Source organism: Pseudoliparis swirei, chromosome 12, assembly GCF_029220125.1.
Source record: "Pseudoliparis swirei isolate HS2019 ecotype Mariana Trench chromosome 12, NWPU_hadal_v1, whole genome shotgun sequence".
NCBI classification, from domain to species: Eukaryota; Metazoa; Chordata; class Actinopteri; order Perciformes; family Liparidae; genus Pseudoliparis; species Pseudoliparis swirei.
The window spans coordinates 11262601-11290042 of NC_079399.1; the positions used below are offsets into that span (position 1 = coordinate 11262601).

Sequence of the window (27442 nt, forward strand, 5' to 3'; positions counted from 1 at the left end):
ATCTTTCTCATGCTTTTTTTATATATTGATACAATGCCAACATTTTGAATTCATATAAACAATGAATGAAACATGAATTGAAACAATTTTCTGGGTCAGAGAATTTATTTTAAGTTCTCATTAATGGCGAATAGAAAGCACATTGTTTTTGTTCAATTCACATTATTCTGTCTTATGTGGTAATAAATCCACTTTATGTAATGAAAACTGTATTCATTTAAAAGACAAGCATATACTATTCAAATGTGCTGCTGACTTATAACCATAAAAATAGAACAATCATAACTATAAGCTACACTTTCTGTGTTACAATACACAGACTTCTTGATCCTATATACAAATGTTCACACACACATGCCAAACACCTCAAACAAATCCATGTGAGTCACCGCCTCTGACAGAATAAAAAGTCCATGTTTTTCTCATGATGGTTATAAAATAAGGCAGTTTAAAATCACAGTGTTTTTTTCCTTTTAGACAAAGTCTCACTCTAATATGAATGCTCATTGTCTTCTTCTTAAAATGACAGTCGGCCCCTGTTCTCATGACAACTGCCAGTTTCTATGAATGCTTCTGTCCGTGATTAGCGTCGTTTGCTTTTCAGTCTACTTCCCTGAAGAAATAACACATGTAGGCACTGCTTCCAGACCGCACGCAGGACTCCACAAGGATGAAAAGACACATCTTTGATTAGCCAGGGTTAACTGTGAATAGAGAGAGAGAGAGCGAGAGAGAGAGAGAATTATGTGAGAACCTGGGATGCTACCAACAGAATTGCTGGACTTCAAAGGCACGCCCACACAAAATCCACACGTATAAAACGAGGAATCTCTCCTCTAAACACACAGTGCAGTAAAAACAACAACAACAACACAGATATGGGAATAACCTTAGACTGTAGACATTTGCAAGAGGTGAAATATGAAAGCAAATTATACGCTTGTTGTATTTTATTTTTTTACTATAGTTCAGAGACAAGATTGATAACACACATGTCTGTACTAAGCAGATGGTTAGCTTAGTATAAATTGTGGAAAGGAGGGGGGGGGCAGGTTTATGTTAAGTTAACTGACTGCAGATTCATATTAAATGTACAGACATGAGATTTGTGTTGTCACGCCACTCTCTGCTAGAAATCTAATATGTGCATTTCCTAGTCTGACAAACTATTGCTTTAATATTGTGCTTCTTGCAAACCAAGATCACCTTCATATCAATTTTTCTTTGTTTTCAATTTGCATGTGCAGTAAGCACACCTCACAAACGATGTTGTTCAAACACTGAATTTCCATTCAACTGAACTTTAAAAATAAAAATAAAAATAAAAAATTCACACAAAAACACATGCCTCCGAACTGCAAACACACATGTTGAGGTCCAGTTACCCTCCGTACCCCCCCTCTCACTTCCTTCAGAAGAACAAATCATCATCAATATCGTCATCATCCAACGGCCAACTCCAGTCGTTGAGGCCAAACTCAAGAAATCTGAAACAGTATCAAGTAGGAGGTTCATCTCAGGGTCAAAGGCTTCTCGTGCTTCATAACTGATGGGGCAATACAGGCCAAGTTCAGCAGGGGGCAGTGTCGAGCAGCGGGTAGTTAATGCAGCTGCTCGTTAGGATGATGCTGGTGTTAATGGACACGTCAGCGCGGCGTAAAGGATGGCGGAGAGGCGCAACGAGTTCTGCTACTTACAGTCTCCCAGCATGAGAGACATTAGAATGATGGGTCAGAGGTCAAAGGTCAGTGGAGGATGATACGGAGCATGGGGCCAGTGCTAAGGGATGAGAGCCAGTTAGAGTGTGACAGAGAGCAAACTCAACTGAATGTCTTAGTCAGTGGCAGAAAACACGACAGTTACAGTTAGTGACTCTCGTCATGGTTTCCTACTCCATTAGGTGGCTGCTGACCCTTAGAGTTGGAGCATGAATGCTGCATTCAGGGTCATGCAGCATTCATGCTGCATACAGCGTTAAGCAGCATTAATGCTGCATACAGTGTTATGAAAATGGTCAAGAACCCTGTTTAATTCCAGTTAGCCTCAGCTATAGAGACTATACTCTACTGAGACGCATCAGCAGAAACAACAAAGCAGTGAGTAATAGTAAGGCTAGTTGTTTCGGTTTTGATTCAGTTAAAAAAAAAGAAGAAAGTTAACTGAAATTTAATTGATTTCTGTAAAATTCCCTAATATTTTGAGTTTTTCCATTTTATTTTCTATCTACACAAAAAGTTACGTTTGCGACTGCATAACGACAACAATGAATATGTTTTCTAGTGACACAGACAAGATCAAGTGATAGAAAATTAGGAGATGTTGATTAGGACCAAAAATATTTTGACCCAAAAATCCGAAATGTCCATTTTTGTTTGCGAGTGTCCCCTCACCCCCTCCCCTTTGTGTTAAATGAAGAAATATATTTCTGGAGTTTCAATATTTTAAATAAAAAGTGTTACTGTACAAAAAACAGAAGCCAGCCGAGCTTTAATATGGTTGACGGATGAACAGGATTGTTTCTATGCAGTCAAATCTTCCCAGGCCTCACCTTGTTTTCCCTGACGGTTGTGGCTGTCTGCTAGCCTGGATCTTGATGGCGCCGCGGTGGGAGGACATATGAGGCGAACCCCTGGGTGAAGTTCGCGGGGAGCCTCGAGGAGAGGAACGTGACGTTGCTTCCGGAAGGTTGTTTAGTGCCGCGGAGGAAGGACTCAACGTCGGGTGTTTCCTGGGGATGCGTTTGAGCAGGTGGCTGACCCAGCGCCGCTGCTCCTCCTGAGAGTTGGTCAGCAGCAGCAGATCTTTGGCAGTGGACATGTCGTAGTTCACTGTCCGAGGAGGGGATTCAAACAGATCGCAAACATCACTTTGACTGTTATAACACCTAATTCATCACACAGTGGTGTGGTTGATGGTCCGAAGTTCTACACCAACTCTCGACTCGGTGTACTGACCCTTGCATGGCACGATGACTTCCTCCTTTCGGTCCAGGTGATCTTTGTGGCACTTGGTGTGGCAGCGGCGGCACTCGAGGGCCGGCGGGGGCCTGAACATGTGCCACAGGGGCCGAGTGCAGGCCTCACAGCTGGAGGGGAAGTGGTACAGAGTCAGGATGAACTCGTGACCCTTGTGGCCGATGTAGGAGGGACGATCACTGTACGCCACGGGCTCCACGACCAGCTCCTGTTCACGCTTAATCTCGCCTTCATTGGCATACAGGATCTGGGGAAAGGAAAAGGAAAAGGAAGTTAACTTCTTGAGGTAGACAGTTGAATTGAGAACATGATTCATACCGACAGGCTGGAGGAGGGAAACGAAAGAGGCGTGGACAGGAAGTGTCCGAGCTCATTACCTGGAATATCCTTGGAATCTCTTTGGCATCTGCACGGTACACGTCAGTGTGAGTGACAGGTCGGACGTGAAACAGCTTACTGTGGGAGAGAGAGAGGGGGGGAATAGTTAAGAGCAGATCCCGGATAACGAGGGTAATAAATAAGTGCACAACATAGAGTTTTAACTGCTTTTTTACCATCCGTCTTGTCTTGTTTTTCTGTATATTTAAATCATAATGTCATCGCTGACATGTGTGCATGAGTGAGAGAGTGTGCACCTCCGTCTGTCCACGGCTACTTTCACATCGGGCTGCAGTAAACGACATCATACTTAGGGTGGCCAGTCATGGCTGCACGTTCAAGCAGCTTTGGTGATTGCGGTGACAAACACTTTTTTATATATTTGATGTAATTGTCTGCCCACCTACACACAATCACTTACATTTTCATATTGCACCAAAATCAGATTCCCATTGTTCATACCATTATCAATAACTGTTGGGTTTTACGTGTTCAAACCACGTGTTAAATCACTCACTCGATGTCCAGGGTCATGAAAGGGTTGGCCTGCTCTCGGTCCAGCTCGCTGTTATAGAACAGGATCTTCCTGCTGCTCACAACGACATACTTTAAAGGAAAGAGAACACATGCCAACCAGTTAGAGGGGGACATTGGGCTGATTACAAATACAACAGATCTGTAGATATGAGATAAGAGTGCATTACTTTTTTGTCCCAGCCGAACCGCTTTGTGTTCTTGCTCGGAAGCGAAATCCAGCCCTCGAGCCTCGAGTCTAGTTTACAGAGAAGAACACGGAAGATGTTAACAACACAGAGGAGAGCTGCCTTTAATATTCTGAACCACTTAAAAGAACACCGTGACATTTTGAAATGGCGGCACTAACAGAACCCTCATCAATTGGAGAGGAAATGATTCACCGCGATGACCAAAGGGCAAGCGGCGTAAAGCTTTGCTACTTGATTTCTACGACAGGCTATTCAGTGGGAGCTTTATGAATCATAAGGACGATCCAGCACAAGACATCGCAGGTGTCTCCGTGGGGAGAATTACATTTAAACGGACAGCGTCTTCTTTTTGTGTGAGGAAACACTCAACACACCAACTCCGCTCATGGAAAACAAAATCCCCACATCTTTTGCAGTGGGATGAATGTAACTAAAGCCGGCCAGCAGCATCATTCAACAGAGTCGAGGGATTAGCAGAAACTATGCGGGGTTGAACCAGGATTTGGGCTATTTCAAGTCAAGAAACAAATAAAATCAAATCTTACAACTCTGGAAATATTCCGATAGGTTAATGTTATAAACATTTGTTAGATCAATTGCACTTTTCATTTGCATCCCCATCACAGGTTTGAACCGCCATGCAGGGTCACCTGCAGATGCAGCCTCAGGGGGCTCAGTGAGTACCAGGGGACGGTGGCCCCGCTCCACCTGCCCGTCACATTCCTCCTCATCCTCATCCTCAGAGTCGAAGAGAGTGTGAGCAGAGGAAAGTCTGGGCCGGGTGTCGATGCAGACAGATTTGTGTGTGCGCTGATAGGTGAAGGACATTGATTCGGAGGTGTGAGAGTGAGTAATGCGTACTGTGCCCGGACCATGATGAGGACATTTGAAGTGAAATGAGGAGAGGGGGGTGGGAAGGGGGAAGGGGGTGTGGAGGAAGAAGAAGAAGCATAAAGAGGAAGAGGTCAAATAACAATTGGCCTGGAAGAGATTCAAAGTGAAAAAAAACAAAGGCCACAAACTCAGGAAGAGAGACTGCAGGAAGAGGAATGCAGGAAGTTCATGCACAAGTGTTCTCGCTCACTGGCCCTCGGCGTCGGAGTGTTCATGTTGGGGCCAAATTAAAGTACGGTGCGTCTACCTGGGTACCCGTCACCCATGTCCAGGTCGTTGCCACTGCTGATGCTCGTCGAGTCCAGAGAGTGGACGCTGAGGGAAGTGATCTGGCATCGGAGCTGCTCGATGTCGCTGTCTTTGCTGGCCAACGTCATCTGAAGATCCAGACGCACCTGGTTCTCCTCCGCAATCAGCTGGAGAACACAAGCGAGCGGGTTTTCGAGTGCAGTTCAATGTATTTCCTGGAATTTGCCGTCAGAGTAACACAAGTGGATGTATCTGGGCCATTTGTCGACGTGCTGGCGTGCAGTGGCGGCCTACTGACCGCCTGCATATCCGTCAGCTCTCTCTGGTACTTGATCATGGTGCTGTTGAGCTTCTCCTTCTCCGTTCTCAGCTCCAGCTGCAGCTTCCTGTTCTCCTTCTCCTTCCTGTGCACCCCCGTGTCGATGCTTCGGTGGCCTCCTCGCACCGTCTCCCTCCTGTTCATCACCTCGGCCAACTTGTTAATGGCCTTGGGGAGGAAAACAACACGGCGATATAGCTCGTCAGAGATATATTTGGGAATTCAGTAAATACAAACGCGGAAATATCAATGTTGCTGCAAGAAAGATCAAACAAATCTCAGCTATTTTGCCCAGATTTCAACACATTCTTAACAACAAATGATGTGACATAACAGTTGTAAAAAGGCAGACTATAAAAGTAGGAAAGTATAGACAATATTCCATGCTTTCCAGACCTGTGGAGGCGCTCAGACACACACCTGAATTTTGAGTGTCCTTTCATTCTGCAGCAGCTTTTCAAAGGACAGTTTAAGCGAGTTCATCTGCTTCTCCTCCTCCTTGGCTTTCTGGAGCTCTGTATAAATAGCAGAGAAGAATATTAATTCAGGACTCATAAATGTTACCTACTTTACTTTCTTAGAGAAGTCGCACATTAATTAAAGTGCAAGTTTGAAGACCGATATTCTGCCGTTGTACACACTCGGGTTCCCAGATGAACAGATTAATGGCTACTGTTCGTGACATTTTCTAAACACCTCATCCCATTAACCAACTGCATATGTAAGACAGCTTTTCAACACACAGGGCCGAGAGAAAGGTAATTCCAGTGGAAATCTCTTTCATTCATTTCAAATGACACTCACGTTGCTGCATGTTTTTCAGCTGATTGTTGAGCTCCTCTTTCTCGCTGGCCAGGTTGGCCACATCCACCGTCAGAGTGCGATTGGACTCTTCCAGCTGTGGAGATAGTTAGAGTAGGAAACAATCCAAGATAACTTTATTCATTCAAAAACAATATGTTCGTAGTATTCACGTTTTTTTATCGGTTTGATCCAAACTCCTGTGATTGTCATTGCTGCTCTTCAAATTGAATCCAACTGCCGCTAAAGACAATTACCTGATTGTAAATCATCTAATTAAAGGCCTGTCGAGTTTCTGACCGTTGGATCTTTTTCTTTTCCACTTTCAGGCTGTTCCACTGAACAACAGTTGGTGGCAGCAGTGAGAAAGAAAGATAGCAAAGAGCCAACAAAAGGCAGAAGACCACAAGCTAGCAAACGTGGATGTGAAATAAACAGATTGTTTTACAATACTTAAACTACTTTTGGTACAGTAAGTCTTAAAGTCCTTAATTAAAACCGCCCAATATTGGAATTTTACATTTTTCAGCGAGAAATGGTGGCGGACCCAACTCTAATCTCACCGAGTTGATGGTGGCCTCCTTGTCGCGGAGCTCCTGTTTGTGTCTTGCCATCATGTCTTTGATCTCCAGCTCCTTCATGATCTTCTCCTTCTCCAGATCGGAGTACTGCTCCTCGGCGATGGAGCGAGCCAGCTGCTCTGAGTCAGCTTTGGTCAAACTGGCTTCCAGCTGGGCTGTCATAGAATCCCTGCAGATGGAGGATGGGAAGGAACCGTTATAACCATGCTATTAAACAGCTAGAACTGGATACATCTTTTACTGCAGTACCCTGCTGATATCATGCCATTGACAAGTAGGCTGCCGATAGTGGACACACAATCTTCAATATTTACTTTTTTGTCAATTGTTACATTAGATTATAGTTTGAACTTTTTGTCTTCACTAATATGTGTCTGTAGTGCATCTCAAGGGAACCTGTTTATCTGGTTAAATCATTCAGTTGGAGCTATTTGATATTAGTATTTAGTTAATTTATTGACAGGTAGTATTGTTTTTTCATTTAGGCCGTTTGTTTATTTAGGTTCGATGTAATAGCTTTTTCTTGTGATAGTTTTGAGTTTATTTTAATTGGTTGTTGTTGTTGTCTAGATATATTTAGTCTTTTAGTTGTTCATTTGTTTGCTAATTAGGTAACACTGTGTGCACCGGTCGTTATATGTAGGAGTAGGCAGATACAGGACCAGCATGCACCTGGGTAGACCTATGCTTTTTACCAGCGCAGGAGAGGCAGTGTAAGGAGTTCCTTTGTTCGTTTTGTTTAGTTAAATAAATGATCAGAATCCTGAATGGACAATGCTGTCTTTAGGCTGCGTAAACCACAAACCCCCATGGTGCGTCAGTGGCAATTTGATTCATGTTTGTTTTTGATTCATTGGACACATGGCCACTACACATTCAGTTAAGATATAGGTCCTCCATTTTGCCCGAGATGAATTCACAGAAGGCGAATAACACTAATTTGGACGTTTGTTGCATTCTGTAAAAAAAACAGTTTAGTGTTATCTGTGTAGTGACCTGAGGGTGCCACTGAGCATTAACTCTAAAACCTCAACATACACGTTTCTAAAGCTTTTTCTAATCACACTTTAATTACATGCATAACACCTTGTTTGTGTTTCATGCTTTATACTTTTATTTTCTATAATTTAACATTTCATGTAATTTCATATCTTTCATGTTTTGTGTTGGATTGAATCTGTAACTTTTTCTCTTCTTGTGTTGTTAAGTTGTGATTTATGCTCATGTTTAAAACCGAATAGAAACATCAGGGGACTTTAGTGTTGGTGCTGGAGTTGACTGGATACCTCTCATCGTGATATTCGGCCAGTCGTAGATGCACCTCTGTGAACAGCTTATTCCTCTCATCACACTCGTCCTTCAGCTCACGAATCTGCGTCTTGTAAAGGGTCTTGGGAGGAAAACAGACGCAGAGTCAGTTCATTTCAGTTCTCTGCACATATCTTCCCATTCAAGCCCCATATTATAGATCGATTTCTATTCTTTTTTTATACTCTGCAAGACAAGGTGCACAAAAGAAGAAAAATAGAGGATTAGAATTACTGTGAAATACTGCTCAGCCTCCAGTTGGTCTTTCAGTTCCTTCAGCTGGCCACCAGCCTCCAGCTTCTCCCTGGAACAGGACCAGCAATCTGTCAATCACTGCTCAGGCCAACTCGCCACCAGAGCCAAAGCACTTTGCTCAAATCACATTTGATGAATGAGACTCTCCACAACAATTTGCCAACGACATGACAACAAACACAGCTGCATTGTTGTTGTTGTTTAATATTCATTATGCTTAAAAGGCCATTATGTGTGTGTTGACCTGCGTAGCGCCTGGTTGCTTTTCTCCAGGACTTGCTTCATGTCCAGCAGGTGGTTGAGCTCCTGTTTGAGCTGTTTCTCTGAGGAGCCGAGCACCAACACCTGCTGGTTCTGCATCTTGAGATCGCTCTGGCTCATGCTCCGCTTGTGAATCTCCTGCTCCAGACGCAAGCTCAGGCTCCTTACCTGCTTAAACACACACATGCACACACACACACACACACACCATCAGTGGTGGCATTAATTGACAGTTATGGGGAACAATAAGCTGCAGAACAAAGAGTTAGGGCTGCAAGTAATGCTTATTTTCATTATGGATTACTTTATCAAACTGTTGATCCTTGAGAAATAAGGACAACTGCCCATCACAAGGTTCCAGAGTTCACAGTGTCATTTCCCCATTGCTTGTTTCATCTGAACATCAGTTAAAAACTGGTTATGATATATAAAAAATCTGCAAATATCAAAAATGTATTAAAAAAGACTTTTACTTAGAATTCATTGATTAGGAGTAGGACGCACCTCTTCACAAAGTTTCTCCTTCTGTGCATGCAGCTCGTCCAGTTGGTGCTGCGCCTGCTTGTAGTCGCAGTCCAGCATGGAGTGGTCCTTCTCTTGTTGCAGCAGCTTTCCCTCCATCTGCAGCTTCATGCTGCGCTCCTCCTGCAGGTTGCTCTCCATGTCTGGACCAAACAAGACAACCAGGGAAACTCTCAGGAGGATGACCTAACCTGCTCTCGATGTGCCCGCGAGTTGTAGTTTGTCTTTCATTTCTTCTCTGGTTCTTCCTCAATCACTGAAGACACTTTTTCCACTTTCATAATTGATTATGAAAGTATTCGTGTTTATAATCTTTTTGGTTTATAATTACATTTGTGTGAAGTAGGACGAGTAAAGCACATTAAAAACCTATGGATCATATGCTGAAGCTCTTTATCCATCCGACAACTTTTGTCCTCCCACTTGCTGCTCACCTTTTAAGGCCTCAGACTTAGACTCCTCGATGGTCTGGTAGGTTTTGTTTTCATCTGCGAGCTTGGCTTTGGTGGCCTTGTGTTCGGCCTCTTCTTGCTCCAGACTCTGCTGGAGCGACTTCAGCTTGAACGTCAAGTCAATCTCTTGGTTGCTCTTCTCCTAGAGAATTAAAAGGGGATATTGGGTCGTCTTATTGCCTATCATTACCGTTGGGTGGTTTTGTGTGTACGGCTCATTTTCAAAATGCTGGAGAACAATAATAACATAATCTAGAAAACTGAGGTTTGCAGCAGGGATATCTCTTGGTAGAGAATCGATTTCATCATCACATTGGAAATCAGCAATTAGAAATGACAACCAACCTTCTCGAGATCATTGAGCTTTTCATGGAGCTGCTCCTTTTCAGCCTGGACCTTGGAGAGACATGACTTCACCTCCTTCACCTCCTCTTCCAGGCCAGAGATACGTCCTAAGGTGGATTGATTGGAAAAGAGATGAGGAAATAATGACAAAAAAATTATAAAAAGGAATATAGAAGGACCTGGAGTGCAGTGAATGGAAGAAAAGAAAACTACTAGAAAATGTACCTGACAGTTTCAAACAAATCCTAGGTGATACATTACATAATGCTCCTGCTCCCACCAATGTATGTATGGAGAACAACACACTTCATGTTAATTTCCCCTTTAACCAAGTCCACCTACGTAGAGTTTTACCAGGGGAAAAAAGCACGAGCCATCGCAGCAAACAGGCAACACTTTTGTTTTGATACCTCTGACCTCAGCGACTGGCCTCTTCTCTGCATGGACTGAGCAAGTTGAAGTTTCCAAACAGCACAAGAGGTGCTGGCTCTGGCCCGCTGTGCTTCACATGAGCCTTTTGAACAGATGTTTCCACCGATGATCAGATATTTCCCAAGGACTGGTCCAAAAAAACGATCTAATAACCATGTCCAGCCTCCAAGTTGTGTCATGCCCTTTTTCCTGCTACTGCGATGAGTACCGACTGAGCCCATGAAGATCAATTTGATTCGTATTACCTGCACTCGCGTCAGTGAATAAACCTTTCGACTGGTCCATCCTAACTCTGCTAAAATTGCAACATTTCAATAGACAAATTAAAGTTTGGAATATGAAACGCTTTAAAATAAGGATTGTCGGAGGTTGACACTGTTTTTCTTTGCTTTGCTGTTCATTTCCAACCACTGTGCGAATAAACAGACTAATGAAGTGAGACTATGTAACTATAGTTGAACAGCAGCTTCTGTAACTCCACGGGTCATACCAGAACAAATAAATAAGAAATGTACACTTATATTTATCCCCGTGGGCAAATTCTTCTCTGCATTTGACCCGTCCTTAGTTATTAAGGAGCAGTGGGCTGCAGTGAAGCAACTGGGGGTTCAGTGTCTTGCTCAAGGACACTTCAGCATGCAACGATGGGGGAGAGCGGGGATCGACCCGACTACCTTGTGGTTACGGGACGACCTCCATGAGCTACAGCCAACCCCATAAATAAATAAAGCTGTGGCAACAACACCTCTGCATGTAATGAACTAAAAACACTTTCGTTTTTCAATTGAACTTTGAATTTGTAAGAGGGAGCGACATATTTCTCCTCACAAAAGTTCCGTAGTCTCGCGTTTAAGCCACGTTGAACAACATTTATTTTATTGCTTGTTCAGAGTGTATTAGACAGCCACGCCTCACCTTGCAGGTCAGCTATAGTTTCTGTCCGGAGGTTATGGTCTCTGCTCTCCTCCGCCAGCTCGGCCTGCAGCCCCATCAGCTGCTTCTCCAGCTCCATCTTGCCGTTTTCAAGCTGGCTGCACTTTTCCTGCATCTCCCTGAGGCCGACCTCCAGGCTCTGAGCCTGTTTCTGTGCCTCCGTCTGACTCTTCTTCAGCCGTGCTGCCGCCTCCTGCTCAGCCTGCAGCACGGTGTGGGCCTCCTCGAGCTGCAGAGGAGAAACAGACCAGATTAATCTTTTCCCTGCAGGCTGAACTCTTTTAGCGCATCAGCACTTTTGAAAATGATTTAATTAGGAAAAAGCAGAGAAGTAATGAAAACCCCAGTCACAGTTGCTTGCTTGAATATGTATTATTAAATTAGCATGTTTGATTTACATAAGTATGAAAACTACAGTGAAGCATAATTTAAAAAAAACTAGTTGGGGGAATTTAAAAAGCTTCCCCTCACTTGTCTCTGTAGCTGGATGTTCTTCTCATTGGAGATCTGGGAATTATGGTTCTTCTTCCTCAGATCCTCGAGCTGGTCCCTCAGATTATTCACTTAAGATACAGAGAAATAAAAGAATTAATGCAAGATGTGATAAAACACATTCAGTAGTGAGATTCCACTATCCACCGACTGATAGTCAGCATATACAAACATAGAATATATAGTGAGAGATAAACAGTGGGATGCAAAGCTCCCAGACATCCTTGTGGTTTATTACAATGTTTTCACGAGTTAACAGTCAGACTGAGAGAACAATTTTGCAAGTAAAATATATGAAAAGGAGAACAACTAAACAGCTGGTTGATCTGTTTCACATGAAATCAGATTAATTTTCGATTCTATTTGTAAATTACAGGCAAAATGTGTAGGAACATTCCAGGTGCTCACATTCGTTCTCTAGGCTGCGCTTTCTGTCGGATTCAATCTCCACCTTGCGCAGGTTCTCGGCGCTCTGGTGCTGCAGGAGAGCTCTCTCTCTCTCCAGCTGCCTCAGGGAGGCCTCCACTTTCTGCCTGCTACTCATCTAAGTCAGAAAGGAAAACACAGAGAAGATGAGTGGAGGGATTACCGACTCGATCATATGAGGTCCAGGGTTGGAGAGGGACCTTACCTCCTGGTCTAATTCTTTGACCAGCTTGTCTAAACGGTTGGTGGCATTTCTGGAGGAGAGAAGAGTTTTATTCTTCACACAAATCATAAACTAAGACCAGACACCAGGTCACAAACACAATGTTTACTTTACTGGAGGGATTTTATTTTATTTTTAACTTCTATCTCATCGGAAACTCAGAAACATCGGCTTTATAGGATGCATTTCAATCTTCACAGAGATGGTGGGTGTTTTTAATACTAATTATACCAATGTCTCAAAATGTATGTACTGATGTTCAACAATAAAATGTCTCATTCGCAAGCTTTAAAATACTGTATAACAATTGGATGGTCAGATGTTCAGTTCAGGACATTCTTACACCTCCTTAACTCAAAGTTGTTACGATGTAATCTTGTAACTTGGATGCGTTATCAAAATAGAAAAGTTAACAGTGGTTTGCATTAAATGGTCAAAATGTTGTCGTGTCAAAAGTTGTTCCTCAGCTCAGCCTTATTTCAGTGTTATTTGTTTGCTCGTACTTGCACTTGTGATCCAACTCGTCTTTGGCCTGCATCTCATGGTCGACCTGCTCCTCCAGCTGATGAAGCTTGTTCTGTAGCTGTTTAGATAGACAGAGAAAATAAATATCCTATTATCTAATAGTCATTTACATCATTTATTCTATGTCTTTTATCTCCTCTATGTTACCATAATATCAAGACCACATGCACAAGAACACCTACCTCTTCCTTACTCTCTGAGCAATTCTCCTTCTCCTCAGACTTTTCCTTATTCTCCTCCACAGAGCGGTTGTTACTTCCCTTCAGCAGCCTGACGGAGGAAGAAGGGACAGAGGAGAACCATGAACGTCTGTCACTTTCTGTACCCGCAGGGGCTTTCCAGCTCTGACAACACCCAACACTTTCCAGTTCCATAATGCCACCTGGGTTGTCAAGAGGAAGCTGAACGTTCACAAAAGGCACACTTCAGAACCGGGAAGAAAACACTCGGCACTCAGCACAAAACTGTGGCATTGTATAAAAAAAGCTGAAGATCTTTCAAGCCTCTTCTTAAATCCTTTGGAGAACCCTCAAGAATGTCTCCAACCCACACTGTTGGTTTCCAACTGTTAACCAATATGGCGGTGGACTTTTGATGATGGGCCACTATCTCTGGGAGCCATAAAAGCCTCTGCCACATCACTGAGAAATGCAGAGAAATCTGCAGCCAATTTTAAACAATTAAAGCCCTGAAGCTTAAACTGTTTTTGCAGTGTGCAAAAATGTAAAAGCAAAGAAAATTATTTTTAGAAAAGTTATATTCTAAAAATGGACAGCTAAGGATGCATTGTATCCGACAGCCGAGAAAGACTGATCTGAAATTAACTTTTTATTTATTATTACACATTCAAGCTACATTCTGCTTACACTTGTTCACTGGATTGGTTTTTATATTTCTTAAAGCAAATGGCATAGTTTTGGCCTTGACTGAAAATAGATAATAAATTGCTTGAACCGTAAAAAGGTTTTTAAAAAGCAATCTTTGAGGTTGAAGCATTACTAATTAAAGTGCTAAAAGAGTGCATTAAATGTTTTCTACTTCTCCTACCGATCATAACCAGCTCACAAAACTAGACTCCATCAGAAGCAGAGAGGGCTTTAAAGGGGCTGTCAGAACAAGGTCGCAGTGTGGAGCTTGAACAGGCATACAGTGTCTGACTGGTGGAGGGCTGAATTAAAGGTATGAGTGTAAAGCTCTTTTTATACCTCTTGCATTTCAGGCACGGCGCTGTCCTTAAACCCATTTCCTGAGTCTAGAAGCCCTTGTGAAAGTTCCCACACATGGGAGCTACATTTTTTTCATTAAAATAGAAGTTCAGTAAGTAAAATAATATATGGCCACTTGGCCAGCAAATGCAGACACACTTTCTATACACGACAGCAGAGAAGAAGCCAATAACTCATATGAGCCGTGAGAATAAAACACTTACTGGTCCTCCTTGAAGTAAGTGAAGCCGATGAATGGTAGCTGGTTGCCCACAAAGGCTTTGGGTGGAGGAAAGGTCTCAGCATCTCCTTTATCCTCCTCTATGTCGTCAAAGTTACTGGTGTCTATGTCACCGCTCAGCTCCGGCACAACTGGAGCTACAGCTGGACGACAGAAACGGAGTCGTGATGGAGGAGAAGGGGAAGAGGAGCAAACAAATATGTGTTACATAAACTGAGACTATCGAAGATTAAAACCTGGTGTTGGAGCCGTTTAAATTAAAGGACATCCTCAGCAAACTCTTGGCATTTCCTCAGGTGTGTTCCTGAGTAAACTCGATGCCAACTTGGGCCCTGCTTGTAGGAGTAAGCGCTCTGCAGGTTGGCGTGAGGCTGACACCACTCCTTTTCTCGTACAGTGCTCGCCTTGTGCCGCTCACACAGTGCCTTTCACAAACCAAGACCAAACGGCTGCTCCTTAGAGAAGCTGTAAAAGTCTGCACAACACAACAGGCAGACAAGAATGTATAAAAGAGCCAATCAGATAAAACTAAGCTAGTCCTTTAACCTATAAATAGCTCCTAATTGAGAAAAAAAAGCCACCATTACGGATCGAGTTCCTCAGACCGGCGAAATTCTGGCTCCGAGCAAAGAGCTCATTACAGTCGGGTCAAGTCACAACCCTCAGCGTGACAAATGTGACTGAAAGCCGGTGGAGAAAGTACAGGGAGGGATCAAGCACAGGAAAGAGACAAATGAGGGGACGTAAAAAAAAAGAAGGGGCAGAAGAGGAAAAAAAGCCAAAAATGTGGTCAGTCTGACAGATACACAGGCTGCTCCATTGGGGCCCTTGTGGCACAACTTCCCAGAATGCTCTCTGATAGCGGGCAGCTAATGACAGGCCACAGTGAAAGTGAGCGAGCGGGAGCAAACCCTCCAAACCGGAGCGCCTCTCTTATTAGAGCAGTCCACACAGCAGCCCCACCCGCCGCTACGGGGAACGCTGCCTCCCGCCCCAGCATCCATCGGGGCGACTTTGGCTCATTGGTGAACAAGGTCGTTCTTCAAATCAGATTATCGGCAGTTCGATCCCCGGCCCCGCGAGCAAATGTCGATGTGTCCTTGAGCAAGATACTCAACCCCTAATTGATCCCACAGCTGTGCCAACGGTGTGTGAATGTATGTACATGTTAGTTTCTGATGGGCAGGTGGAACCGTAGCCCCTCCCATCAGTGTGTAAATGGGTGTGAATGATGTCATGTGGTGTTAAAGCACTTTCAGTGGTCCGAAGACTTGAAACCATGATAACCATCACCATGATACTGGGAGAATCTTCAATAGAGTCCAAACGTGAGTCATCGTGGGCACTGTCAGCAGGGAGTAAAGTCATCCTGTTGATCATGTTTTGTGTAAGTGTGTGTGTGTGTGTGTGACTGACAGAGCAGCACACCAGTGGCACAGTAATGGTTTTATGCTCCAGACTGCCAGTCAGAAGTTGTCTGTTCCTCATCAGAGCCAGGTGAAGCAGAGACGGAGGGCCAGAAGAAAGAGCTGCATGTGATTATATACAGACACTGAGGTCCTGTTCATAGCCCTCACAGATCACTTTCTCTATTTTCTTAATTAAGTTTGAACGTATCAGCACGACAACCAATGGATATGATAACAGTTTTAACATAAATATAAAAAAAGCGTAGAACCTTTTTACAGCATTTAAAGTGATTTGTTTTTTATTTAATTGATCAGTTAATGTGTTTTTATGTCATCTTTGCTACCTTTATTTGTTTTTAAATATATTTGAGATATTAATTTAAAAAAGGAATACATTATCTCTTTTTCAAAACCCAAGAAGCAGATTTTGCATTGATGACTTGATGTTGAATTATTTTTCTCCGTATAGTAAAATTGTAAATGGAAATGAAACAATGATTATGCCATACTTGTATAATGTCAATCAATTATTACAGTCTTATATTAAATAGAAATATTTTGCATTTAACCAATATAAATACTTAAAATATCACAAAACTCAGTTAATATAACAACCTAAATGTATTGTCACAGTTATTATAACATCTTAAACTGAGTGTGTTGCTGGTATGTTATTATCTAGTATAGAATCTGCTTACTTTCTCCATTTCCATCTCTTAAATCTATTAATTTGGAGTGGCGCCCATATGCAGCTGGTTATCTTTCAGGTTTCATGCATCATGCGCTCTGCAGCTCCTCACAGTATCCAGTCATATACTGTTAAAGGATATGGACATATGGAGAGCATGTGTATAATATGTGCAGACTTAATGGCTCAGAAGATGGAAATAAACTATGAACCAGAGTTAAAAGGAAGCAGACCCACTGAGGAGCGGGCTGGGAATGATAAGAAGTGGGCCGAGAGCAACAAAAAAAGGAGGAGGAATGGCCACGAGAGGTAGGAAAAGAACAAGAAACACACAGATGGAAAAGGAGAAATCTGCCCCGGCATTGTGGGGATATATTTATGTATAAAACATGCGCATGCACACACACACTTACTCTCTCGGATGTTCTCAAAGGTCCACTGGTCGTTCTTGAAGAAAGGGTGGCATTTGATCTCATCCACTCCAGTGCGGCCCAGACGAACCTGCCTGCACACAGCAACAGGACCAAGACTGTGAGCAGAGCCTGAACACAACCTCCCCCACCACCCACCCACCAACCCCGCTCGCCCCCTCCACCCACCATCACCATGTTCATGCCAAACACACAGCCGAGCGGAGCGACCACAAGGGACTGACCACACTGACCAGCATGGAGTGCTGCATGACCACTGGAGGACACTGGAATCTCCTCCAACAACACAGATAATGTAGATCCAGGAGGAGAAAGGGCGTAGATGGCAGGATAAACGAGCAGGAACCAACATCAACAACTGTGACTGACTCAGACCTGACTCAGACCTGACTGCTAGAGCTGCCGCCGCCTTCCCTCCTTCTCCCCTCTCACCCTAAAACTATCTGCATGCTCCTTCTCTCCCTTTCTCGTCCCCATTCCCTCCCTCCACCACCGCTGGGTACAGGGATGGAGGGGTGGGGCAGTTTGGGCTTGCCACGTGTGGGACATTCCAGACTCAGCCAAGAGCAAGAGGGGGCAGGGGCGGGGAGGAAGAGAGAGTTTTTAAACCCCAACAAATATTTGAACAATCTGACATGCAACGGGCCGTGTCTCAATGCCTGGAAAACTGCAGGAGTGCAACGCAGAAAGTTATGCCAGATATGGGGGAGCATTGAGAAATGGAAAGTGGAACCGAGAAAAAGGCGGAAGAAGAACATTATAAACTATGAGGGGATGAGAAACACGGTGGAAAGGAGGGGGAAATGGTGATAGTGCTTACGAGGATTCAGCAACACAGTGACAGAGCATATGGGTTAGGTTGTGAATGAATGCATTAGTCAGTGAGTGTGTGTGTGTGTGTGGGTGTGGCTGGGCAGCCGCACACATGTGACATTCTGTCTGTGGTGAGAGAATAGTGAGCGAGAAGGTAAATAAACTGAGTGAGGAAAACTGAAAGGCTCCTCTGTATTGAAGCAGAAAGGGCCAGTGTTTAAGTCCTATTTGGGGGCGGGGTTACTAATGTAAACAGGAAGTGGTTTCTTCCAGGGGGATGGGCCACTAACCAAGTACATGAACCACACCGTCATGTCATTTTTTTAACCTTTAATACTATAAATATGTTATTACGCACGTATAAACTGCACTTCTTGTGTTTAGATGGTAGCTGGGATCAACACTGCTGTACGCTCAGGTTTGGAGTCACAGATATGGGTTTTAAGCAAACTGATTAAAGATAGAATATTAGTTCTATTAAAGGATATGCCTGTTGATACTCAATATTATTTATACTGACATTGTTTAGGTTTTTTTAAATTAAAAATAATATACATATCTTTCACCCGTTCTTAAAGATCTATATTTTCAGTAGAAACCAATAAGATGAGCATGGAGCCACAGACAAGGTGGGGGAGCTGTCACGTATTGAGACAAACTAAGACATCTAAAAACATTTGGTGGATATATCCTGATGGTTGTGCAATGTGTTTGAATCTGGACGATGTTTGTCAACTTTGACCCGTTTAATCTTTGGCAGAATGCTTACACTCATCATTTTTCATATCTGTGTATTGCTTTTACGAACAGCTAAATCCTAAAAATAATAAGAATAGCACACGCAGTAGCATAGAACATGGAACTGTGTATGCACATGACAAGTCGCCGGAAATTGTGGAATGCTCTGAGATCTTGTAAAAGCAGAGGTATTTTATATGATTTAGAGTTTTTATGTGCAAACCTGTCAGTAAGAAAAGCACAGATGAGGTCTTTGGCAGCCTGAGACATCTCCACGTCATCTGGGAAGATGAGCGTGTTCTTGTGGTTCATGATCTTCCCGTAAGTCCCAACCAGGGACTCGGTATAGAAGGGAGTTTCACCTGCAAAATTCATTCATTATGTACCATGACAGATTTTTAGGATGCAAATCTTTAGGATTGTAACTACCAGACAACACAACAAGTGATCATGATGCGTGTAGTGGGTCACGTACCGACCAGCAACTCATAGATAAAGACTCCTACGGACCACCAGTCGCACTCCCGGCCGTAGTACCCATCACCACCCTGAGACTGAAGCACCTCAGGGGAGATGTAGTCCGGCGTGCCGACAGCCGTGTCACAATGCACCATGCCCGTCTGCAAACAGAGAAACACACGAGATGTACTGGAGAGAAAAAGCAGGGGAGTAAAAGGTTGGTAGAGTTTGGGGAGAAGGGGAATCAATAAAACTGATTTCCAATGCAGGGACTGTGGCAGCAATGTACATTTGTGTTTTTTTGTCTCTGAAAAAACTTTTAACAATGCTCCAGATATTCTGAGACAACTGTAAAAAGGTCTCGACTGGACTGTTTTGGCCGTGTTTATAAAACACTTTGTGTCTCCTGGTGGACTTTCAGAAATTCTAAACTTGTTGAACCGGCCATTTAGAAATTGCTGTGGTAAAAACAAAAAGGCTGACAAACCCTCACACCAGAGGCATGACCTCAGCCGTACTCTAGATTGGTTGTTTAGCGCAATTACTTCTGGGGCCTTTTTGACAATCTGACACGCGAGTGCTGCATTTATCTTCACTTTGCATCCTGAACACTTGGTGGTGCTCTAGCGCTTGGGGAAAAGGACTCGTCTCAAGACAGAAAAGTCAATTCACTCTCTATTCAACTGACTATTTTCGACAAAAAGGAGTAAAGTCTTCTTATATAAAACATTCCAATGTCCCGATCTTGATCCGTCTCGGTTCAACACGTTGGAAAACAACAACGACATGATGATAACATTAATTTACCGAGTCCATCTTCATGCATGTGCCAAAATCGGCTAATTTGAGGTGACCGTGCTGGTCCAGCAGCATGTTGTCGGGTTTGATGTCCCGATGGATGAAGCCCATGGAGTGGATGGTGTTCAGCGCAAGCACGACCTCAGCGATGTAGAAGCGAGCCCACTTCTCCGGCATGTCGTAGTTCATGGTGAGCGTGACCAGGTCGCCTCCGGGCATGTACTCCATCACCATGTACAGGTGGCGGTCGTCTTGGAAAGCACAGCACAGCTAGGAAACCACACACACGGTCATTTAAGGCCCGACACGGGATATTATAAAACACTGTCATCACGCCGGTTATCTATATGCTTTTTAATGTTAATTATAATACGGGTAGATGAAATCAAGCATTCTGATTGGTTGAGAGGGAGTCACGAGGTGTAATTTAATCAGCCATTAGTTGTCAGTTCAAGATTGACAGTTACTAAACATGTTCCGTGTGAACTTTGATATTCTGGTGGGAATGACTTTAAATGAGTGGTTAGCCGAGAGGAAACTTCAGGTAGACGTCATGCTAGCAGAGATAAGAAAGAAAGTGAGACCTATGAAATGTTGCGCAACGGAAAAAAACACTGTCAGCCAAACGAAGTGGGCAATGAACTGCTTCACCAACTGGTGAAGAGAAACCAGTAACTAGACCTGAAGACCAGAACCAGAGACGCTATGAATGAAATGCTGCAGGGTGATTTCTATAACACTGTCCGCCACTAGAGGCCAGCAGTTACGTCTGAATGTTGAGTCGGAGCTGATGTTTGATGGAGCGGGTTCACGTCCACAGACAATGTTTTTGTTTGACACGACAAAACAAAGTGCGGTAAAGTTGGAAAGATATTCAGTTTTGGACTGTTGCTATGCAGACAAAACAGCCGGGGACTATTTTCTCTCGGCTACTGAAATGCGATACACAACGTTTGGTGGCGACAACTATTTTGTGCTGAAAGGCAGCTTACTATTTACTTACTATTCATAATGTCGCACGCAACCGTATTATAAAAGCAATAAGGTACTCGAGGCAGTACTGTACTGTCAATAATGCCCGCTTCAAGGGTTTGCCTTGAAACACCCTTGACGCGGACATTATTGACGACAGAGTACTGCCTCGAGCACCGTATTGTTTAAATATTGTCTTTCTAATTTTTTTAATGAAAACATTACATTTAAATAATGCGAGTCCCTCTGGGCGTCATTTGGACATGATTCTCATATTACTAATTAACGGTTTCCTAATTTACTTTATTGCACTTTACTTTGAATTATTACATAAGTTCCTATTGGCCATAAGCATAGTTCTAAAAAACATATTATAGCTTCATTCATTTGTACTGTGCATTGTGTGTATTGTTTTTTTATTTATCTTGTATATGTAAGCTTAAATATTCTTATCTCAGGACAGAGACGAGAAGCAATCAGACTAAGCTTTCTAAAAAGTGTCTGACGTGCGTGTTCAGAAAGGCAACCACCTCTTCAGTCCCTGTAGCGGAGGGCGGTTGTGTCTGAGCTTCTCTCTCTCTTGTTTAGATGTGCAATCATTCCGCTATGTTACATAATATGTTTTCAATCAAATAAAAGCTGTGCACACCTGGACGATCCAAGGACTGTTGGAAAAGGCCATGATGTGCCTCTCCTCCCAGAAGAAGGCGGAGTCTGACCGCTTGATCATCTCAAACTTGGTGAGCTGCTTCATGGCGTAAACCTTCTCCGAGGCCCTGTGGCGGACCTGCAGTGGAGGAGGGGGAGACCAAAGAGGAGACGCTGGCGTGTGAACAATGATAACTGCACAATAGGAACAAGATTGTAAGAATGTCACAATGACCAAGATCACATGAGGAGCCGAGGAAGAGGGGCGCTCGTAATTGAAGGCACACACCCACAGAAAGACATGCTTACACAGGATTTCAAGCACAAACATACGAAGCGTCCTCTCCACACCCCCACACCAGACTTCACACTCCTCTCTCACACACTGAGCCTGTCCAGACTTGTTTTTACCACTAGACGCTCGGGAGAGACCAGATTCAAGCTTCCACTAGCATGAGAGGCAAACATCTGGGAACACTGGGAGTTTAGAAGGAATGCCTGCTTGAACTAATAACATTTTGAAACTTAAAGTGGGTCATGATGAGAAGAAATATGCCAATGTTGTTTGAATCAATTTGCACATTTTCTATTTTGGCAGATTAACAGATCGTTGCCCCCTCTAGCGGTTCACATTTCTGGTATTCAGCAACATCTGTAGAACATATCCAACTGCCCTGCAGCAGCATCATAAAAATAAAAAAAACAGACTCGGCACAGACATTAACCCCTCACCAGGTGCACTTCCCCGTAGGCTCCTCTCCCGATCAACTTCACTTTGTCAAAGTCGTCCAGCTTCACCTGCAGGTCTCGCAGCTGACTCGCCGTTTTTTCATCTGCAGGACGGACAAAAAACGTTACCGTGACAACACACAGGTCAAGCTCCAGCCGATTAGGTTCAAAGGAAAGAGTCAGTAGTTAACTGCTTGATCACGAGTAACTGAGAGTTTACACGTTGCTCAGGGCCGGAAGTGTTCTTCGGCCACAGAGAAAGTTAATGATGAGTCAGACCTCTCTTATGTATTAAAGCCAGAGACAGATTAGAAGTACAGTGGGTGGTGTGAATTAAGAGCTTTTTAGAAGAAGTGCTGCAACATAAGGCACAGTCTAAACTAAATTAAAGAGCAAAAGGTTTCACAAAATATGGATGAGAAGGCAAAACTTTCTGTACAAAAGGGACACAAAGCTAACTTGTACTGATAATTTGGCTGTAGAATCTGTCAGGGCCAAATAGTGTCTGATTTGAACACCAGAATCAGACCACAGAGGAGTTTATTCCTACATTTTGTATCTCTCATGTGACCATTTGCTTAAAACTACTATATATGGAGTCTGTAGAAGAAGGATTCTCTTAAAAAGGTTCAACAAGTAGTTAAATATCTATTATATAAACATGAATCATACTCAATCCCTCATGAGAGTGCTTTGGTTCGTATTTTACAACTTTATAGCTATTGTTCCAAGTCAAACATGAGAATCTTGACCTTCACCAAACACACTATCGGTCTTACATCGAATCAGAAAGGCCTCGATATTTTTGTTTTTCCGCAGGGCCGGATAGTTCAAATCATGAGCCAGCGCATTCATGGAATCCTGAAAGACAGAAAAGACAAAATATTAAATCAACATCTGAAAACAAAAAGGAACAGCTTGTGAATTAAAATAAATAAATAACATAACATATCTTCTAGGTTCACCCCTGGTGTATAGAAAAAAGTAATTGGGATTCCAATAGTCGGGTTCGGCTGAATGATTAAATGAGTTTCATGTTCCTAATAAATAGAGAAACACAAAAAAAATGTGTTTTAAGAGGATTTCAAGCATCTTTTTTGATGGGAAGAAATATCTATTGCTTTTGTTTTTTTATAAGTCTCTTGTTAATCTGGGTAGGACAAGTCTTGCAAGACAACCCTGACCTTCTGCCGGCTGATAAAAGATAGAGGAAGAAAGGAAGGAAGGAAAGAAATAATGACATTCTTGCGAGCTGTGAGCTCCGAAATGCAACAAGACGGGAAGAGAAAATGAGATTGCTAATGTGCAGCATAACAAAACAATGACAATTAGACAATGGAGGCTGGGTATAAAGACATAACAGGTCATACAACAATAGCTAGTCACATGATGTTGTTTCGGCCCCCTGCCCAAACACAGACCCACCAACACCCGCTCCATCCAAACAAACACAAAGCCCTCGCCGTGGCTCGGCACCGAGGGCCAGTGGCAGCATCAGAATAAAAGTCGGGGCCTCAGTAGTCATCAGTGCTTAAATCAGCGGTGTTGAGTTCCACTTAGAACCAAAATGGCTGCGGGATCCAAACACATGAGGCTGGTAGGGCAGCTGGGCAGGTGGGTGAGGAGCATGACCCTCTGTTCCCCAGAAACAAGGGTCAAATGGAGTCATCCAGTGTATGTGTGTGTGTGTGTGTGAGTGGTTGAGCCACAGCGGTGTCTACCCGACTGTTTGTTCAGGGATATGTGAGTGGGTGGGCAGGGGCATGTGGAACAATTCTGCACCTTTAAATAGCAGCGAAGCAGAGCGATCTCCCCCACCACTCGGGTGTAAATAGACCGAAAGGCTCAGAAGCTATTGTGGGACAAACAGCGTATGGTTTCAAGCGTGCTAGGATCTGTGATCATTTTACACCATTTGTGTGTGTGCGTGTGTGTGTGTGTGCGTGTGGGGTCTCGTCTCTAGGGCTGGGCGATATGGAGAAAGTCAAAAAACTAAATTTTAAACCAAATAGCTCGATATTGATACGGCACCGTGGTTGTATTGTTGACTATTGGTGCTTTTCCCCCCCATGATATTTTTACACAATGAGATTGTTTTATTTAAAAATCATCAGTTATGTAGACAACATGTTAAAGTTGGGTAAAAGCAAATAATAATAGACAGCTTGTAAATCCAGTGGTACATCACTTCACCGCCAGCCTTTACACGCTGCAAACGACAACACTTATTACATATTACGATATATATGAGACAAAATCTTGTCTAAAATGAAGCTATTGATGTAATATTGTTCTGTAGCCCAACCCTAGTAACAGCCATGGTTACTGCATTAGAGCAGCAACTCAACAGTCTGTGAGAATGTTGAACTTTATCGCAAATATAATCTAATGTCAGTAGCTTCAAATTGTGTGTGTGTGCGTATGTGTGTGTGCAGTCCATTGGAATGTGAGGCTTTTGGGCAGCTACATCCTGTTTTATATCCATGTCTCTGAAACCACTTTTTAAAAACATAAAAAGGATGAGCATGTCTATTATTCTATCTAATCACCTGGTACAAAAAAATGTTGGCGCCTCCTGTAAATGTGCATCTCTCTCACACACACACACACACACACACACACACACACACACACACACACACACACACACACACACACACACACACACACACACACACACACACACACACACACACACACACACACACACACACACACACACACACACACACACACACACACACACACACACACACACAGACAGACAGACAGACAGACAGACAGACAGACAGAGAGACAGACAGAGAGAGAGAGATTTGCAGAAGGACACCATAAGACAGAGGGAGTCACTAAGACCTGCAGTCTTTTTAAGTAACATAATGTCAAAATTGCATTACACTACTCAAAGAGGCCTTTGTTCTTTATCATAATATTATCATTATTCTACCATGACCATTGTTGTCTCCATTATTTACATAGGACAGTCAGCACGAGTCATCTTGTCATGTGAAGGGTTCAGGACTCAAATCTCTTGCTTCCGAAGAGCTGAGGACCACCAGCCAGAGACGAGGAAAATTCGATGAAACTTGTTGGATTTTAATTTCTGGAATCTGGACAAATCTGAACACGATCCTGCAGTTTAGGCATGGTGGTGTATCTTCACCTCGCCTCAGACAACACCTCTCACCTACTCCACATGAGCTGATACTGCCTTAGTCGGCAACAATGGAGAGGTTCTCAGAATCAAAAAGGAAAATGTGTCCTGCCGACACAGACCAAGTCTCTACAAGTCCAAAGGAGATGGATGCAGAAATAAAAATCAACAAAAACGTATCTCTGAAAAAAGCTTCATCGACTAGGTCCGAAATCCTTTTCTTGTACAGATTGGAGGGGAAAAAAATCGAAATAAATTCAGAACACATCTGTTGTGCAAACACAACAAACATGATTGCGGACCAACAGGAAATAGTGATGTGAGGTCACAGCAAGTTAACTCCAACTCAATTCCAGGAAGTGACTTCAGCTTCCTGTGTGCATTAGGCGGCCCGGTGGCTGAAGCCGGGTCCACGGCAGAGCTGCTTGGAGTCAGACTCAGCTGACTGGAGAGATAAAACTGGAAATAATTGACGGACAGTCAACGTGTCCTTAAATGGAATGACTTCACTTTGTTGTCTGATTATATCACGATACGGACTCGGCTTCACTGGACTGGAATTGTGACTCAGCAGCATGGGAATGGTTTCCTCCAACAGGACGTGTTGCAGATGAAAGAGTTTTTTGTGTGGCCGCCTGTACATACAACATCAAATCTCCTTTAACTATCTTGTCTCTTAATCATGCTGACAAATTAAACTCCAAGCATGATTCTCCAGGTTCATGCTACCAGGATAACCTAACTGACCACCAAGAATGGTCGTGTTCTGTTGATATCAAACCTGTAATGAAGCAGCGGAATAACTTAAAGAGGTCGTGTTGCCCATTACATTATCGTTTTTTACGAGACAAAAGCATAACCATGTAGAATAACAAGTTAATCCAGTCTTGGCATCGCGTCAGGTATCTGGATTGTCTGAAAGAAAGGCCTTAACATATTTTCAAATGGAATTACACTGCTGGGAAGATTGGTTGTGCATTGTGTGTGGACCTAACAAAGTAAAGCAAGTTTTAGGCTGTGACCTGGTGGGAGATCCTGTTAAGACAGAAGGCCAGGACAAAAAAGAATCCATATCAGCAAAAAAAAGAAGGTGTATTTGTTGTCAGAGAAGATTAGCAGTGGCAGTAGTATATCAATGTTTGCTAAATGCATTCTTAGGACAGGTCAGAGAGGACATGGCAATTAGAGGACTCACAAAGAGACTAATCAGGTTTTAGGTAGGGCACTGATTAGTTATTGTGTCTATGTCCTTGTTCAGGTAAATGCTCCTCTTGTAAATATATCCTTTTTGGTTATCCAACTCAATTTCCTATTATATATTTCCATTAAAACTGTAACAATGAGGGTTAAACTGTATTCAAAAAGTAAAATAAGGAAACACATATGTGCTGCATCCCTGACTGAAAGCCAAAGTAATAATAAAGCAGAGTGTGATTGTTTAGTTTACTCCAGCTTTCCTCTAAGACAACAGGCATGTCTCTTCAGGTAAACTATGATCATGACAAAATAACAACTCAGAGCATTGCTATGTGTTTGCGTGTGTGTGTTTGCGTGTGTGTGTGTGTGTGTGTGTGTGTGTGTGTGTGTGTGTGTGTGTGTGTGACTTATTATCTTCCAGTCAAAGTGTGGCCCAAACTACCTGTATCAGACCGAGAGGGTAAAGACAAACTCACCAGCAGGGTTTCCAAGTTCAGTCCCGACTGCGGGTTCCTCATCAGGGACTCCAGCTTGTTCAACCGGCTTTCCAGTCTGCTCTCCGCACCGAGCATGATTACAGCGCAAGGGCTCCAGGTCGAATGAAATAGCACAAAAACAAAAAACACCTGTAGGCGCCTTTTTGTCTCGGGACAGTCGGCGAACTCCGCTCCTGCTTGGCTCAGCTCTCCATGTCAGCTCTTCTGTAAAATGCCGCTTCAGTTGTTTGTCCGGTTAATTATTCATCAGCTGCTTCACTCTTTTAGCATTAATATCTAACGACAGAGTGGAAACTGATCGGACTACTGAGAGACTCAACGTTAAAGTGCGTCCCGTCGGCTCCCAGGTAGAATCAACAAAATCTGA

The 27442-nt window shown here is 43.2% G+C and overlaps 1 protein-coding gene across 6 annotated transcripts; it reads right to left on the bottom strand.

Moving 5' to 3' along the window:
* LOC130202379 (rho-associated protein kinase 2-like) lies at positions 1–27442 on the bottom strand. Of its 6 annotated transcripts, none has more exons than XM_056427867.1 (34): positions 27055–27442; positions 23007–23088; positions 22231–22331; positions 21500–21637; positions 19888–20148; positions 19097–19241; positions 18845–18983; positions 17053–17144; positions 14526–14685; positions 13279–13366; positions 13075–13154; positions 12554–12602; positions 12331–12466; positions 11902–11993; positions 11413–11659; positions 10066–10172; positions 9703–9862; positions 9251–9411; positions 8730–8914; positions 8465–8534; positions 8209–8312; positions 6905–7091; positions 6345–6438; positions 5961–6055; positions 5520–5708; positions 5220–5388; positions 4729–4938; positions 4058–4125; positions 3871–3959; positions 3353–3431; positions 2955–3222; positions 2549–2828; positions 1407–1487; positions 1–704 (listed from the first exon to the last, which is right to left on the bottom strand). In XM_056427867.1, exons 1-33 carry the CDS (start codon positions 27148–27150, stop codon positions 1412–1414), a joined length of 4497 nt encoding a protein of 1498 aa, XP_056283842.1. In that variant the 5' UTR covers positions 27151–27442; the 3' UTR covers positions 1–704; positions 1407–1411. The 6 variants fall into 6 exon arrangements, with proteins under 6 accessions (XP_056283842.1, XP_056283843.1, XP_056283847.1 ...); XM_056427868.1 differs by lacking the exon at positions 1407–1487 and adding an exon at positions 1698–1779; XM_056427869.1 differs by lacking the exon at positions 1–704 and adding an exon at positions 1698–1779 and having other exon boundaries at positions 1402–1487.

Excerpts from the sequence above, each read along its gene's own strand:
- LOC130202379 (XM_056427867.1), bottom strand. The coding sequence starts at position 27,150 with ATGCTCGGTGCGGAGAGCAGACTGGAAAGCCGGTTGAACAAGCTGGAG. Across the intron at positions 9,863-10,065 it reads AGCTCAATGATCTCGAGAAG|GAGAAGAGCAACCAAGAGAT; the intron begins GTTGGTTGTCAT and ends TTAATTCTCTAG. Across the intron at positions 8,313-8,464 it reads AGGCTGAGCAGTATTTCACA|ACCCTTTACAAGACGCAGAT; the intron begins GTAATTCTAATC and ends TTTCCTCCCAAG.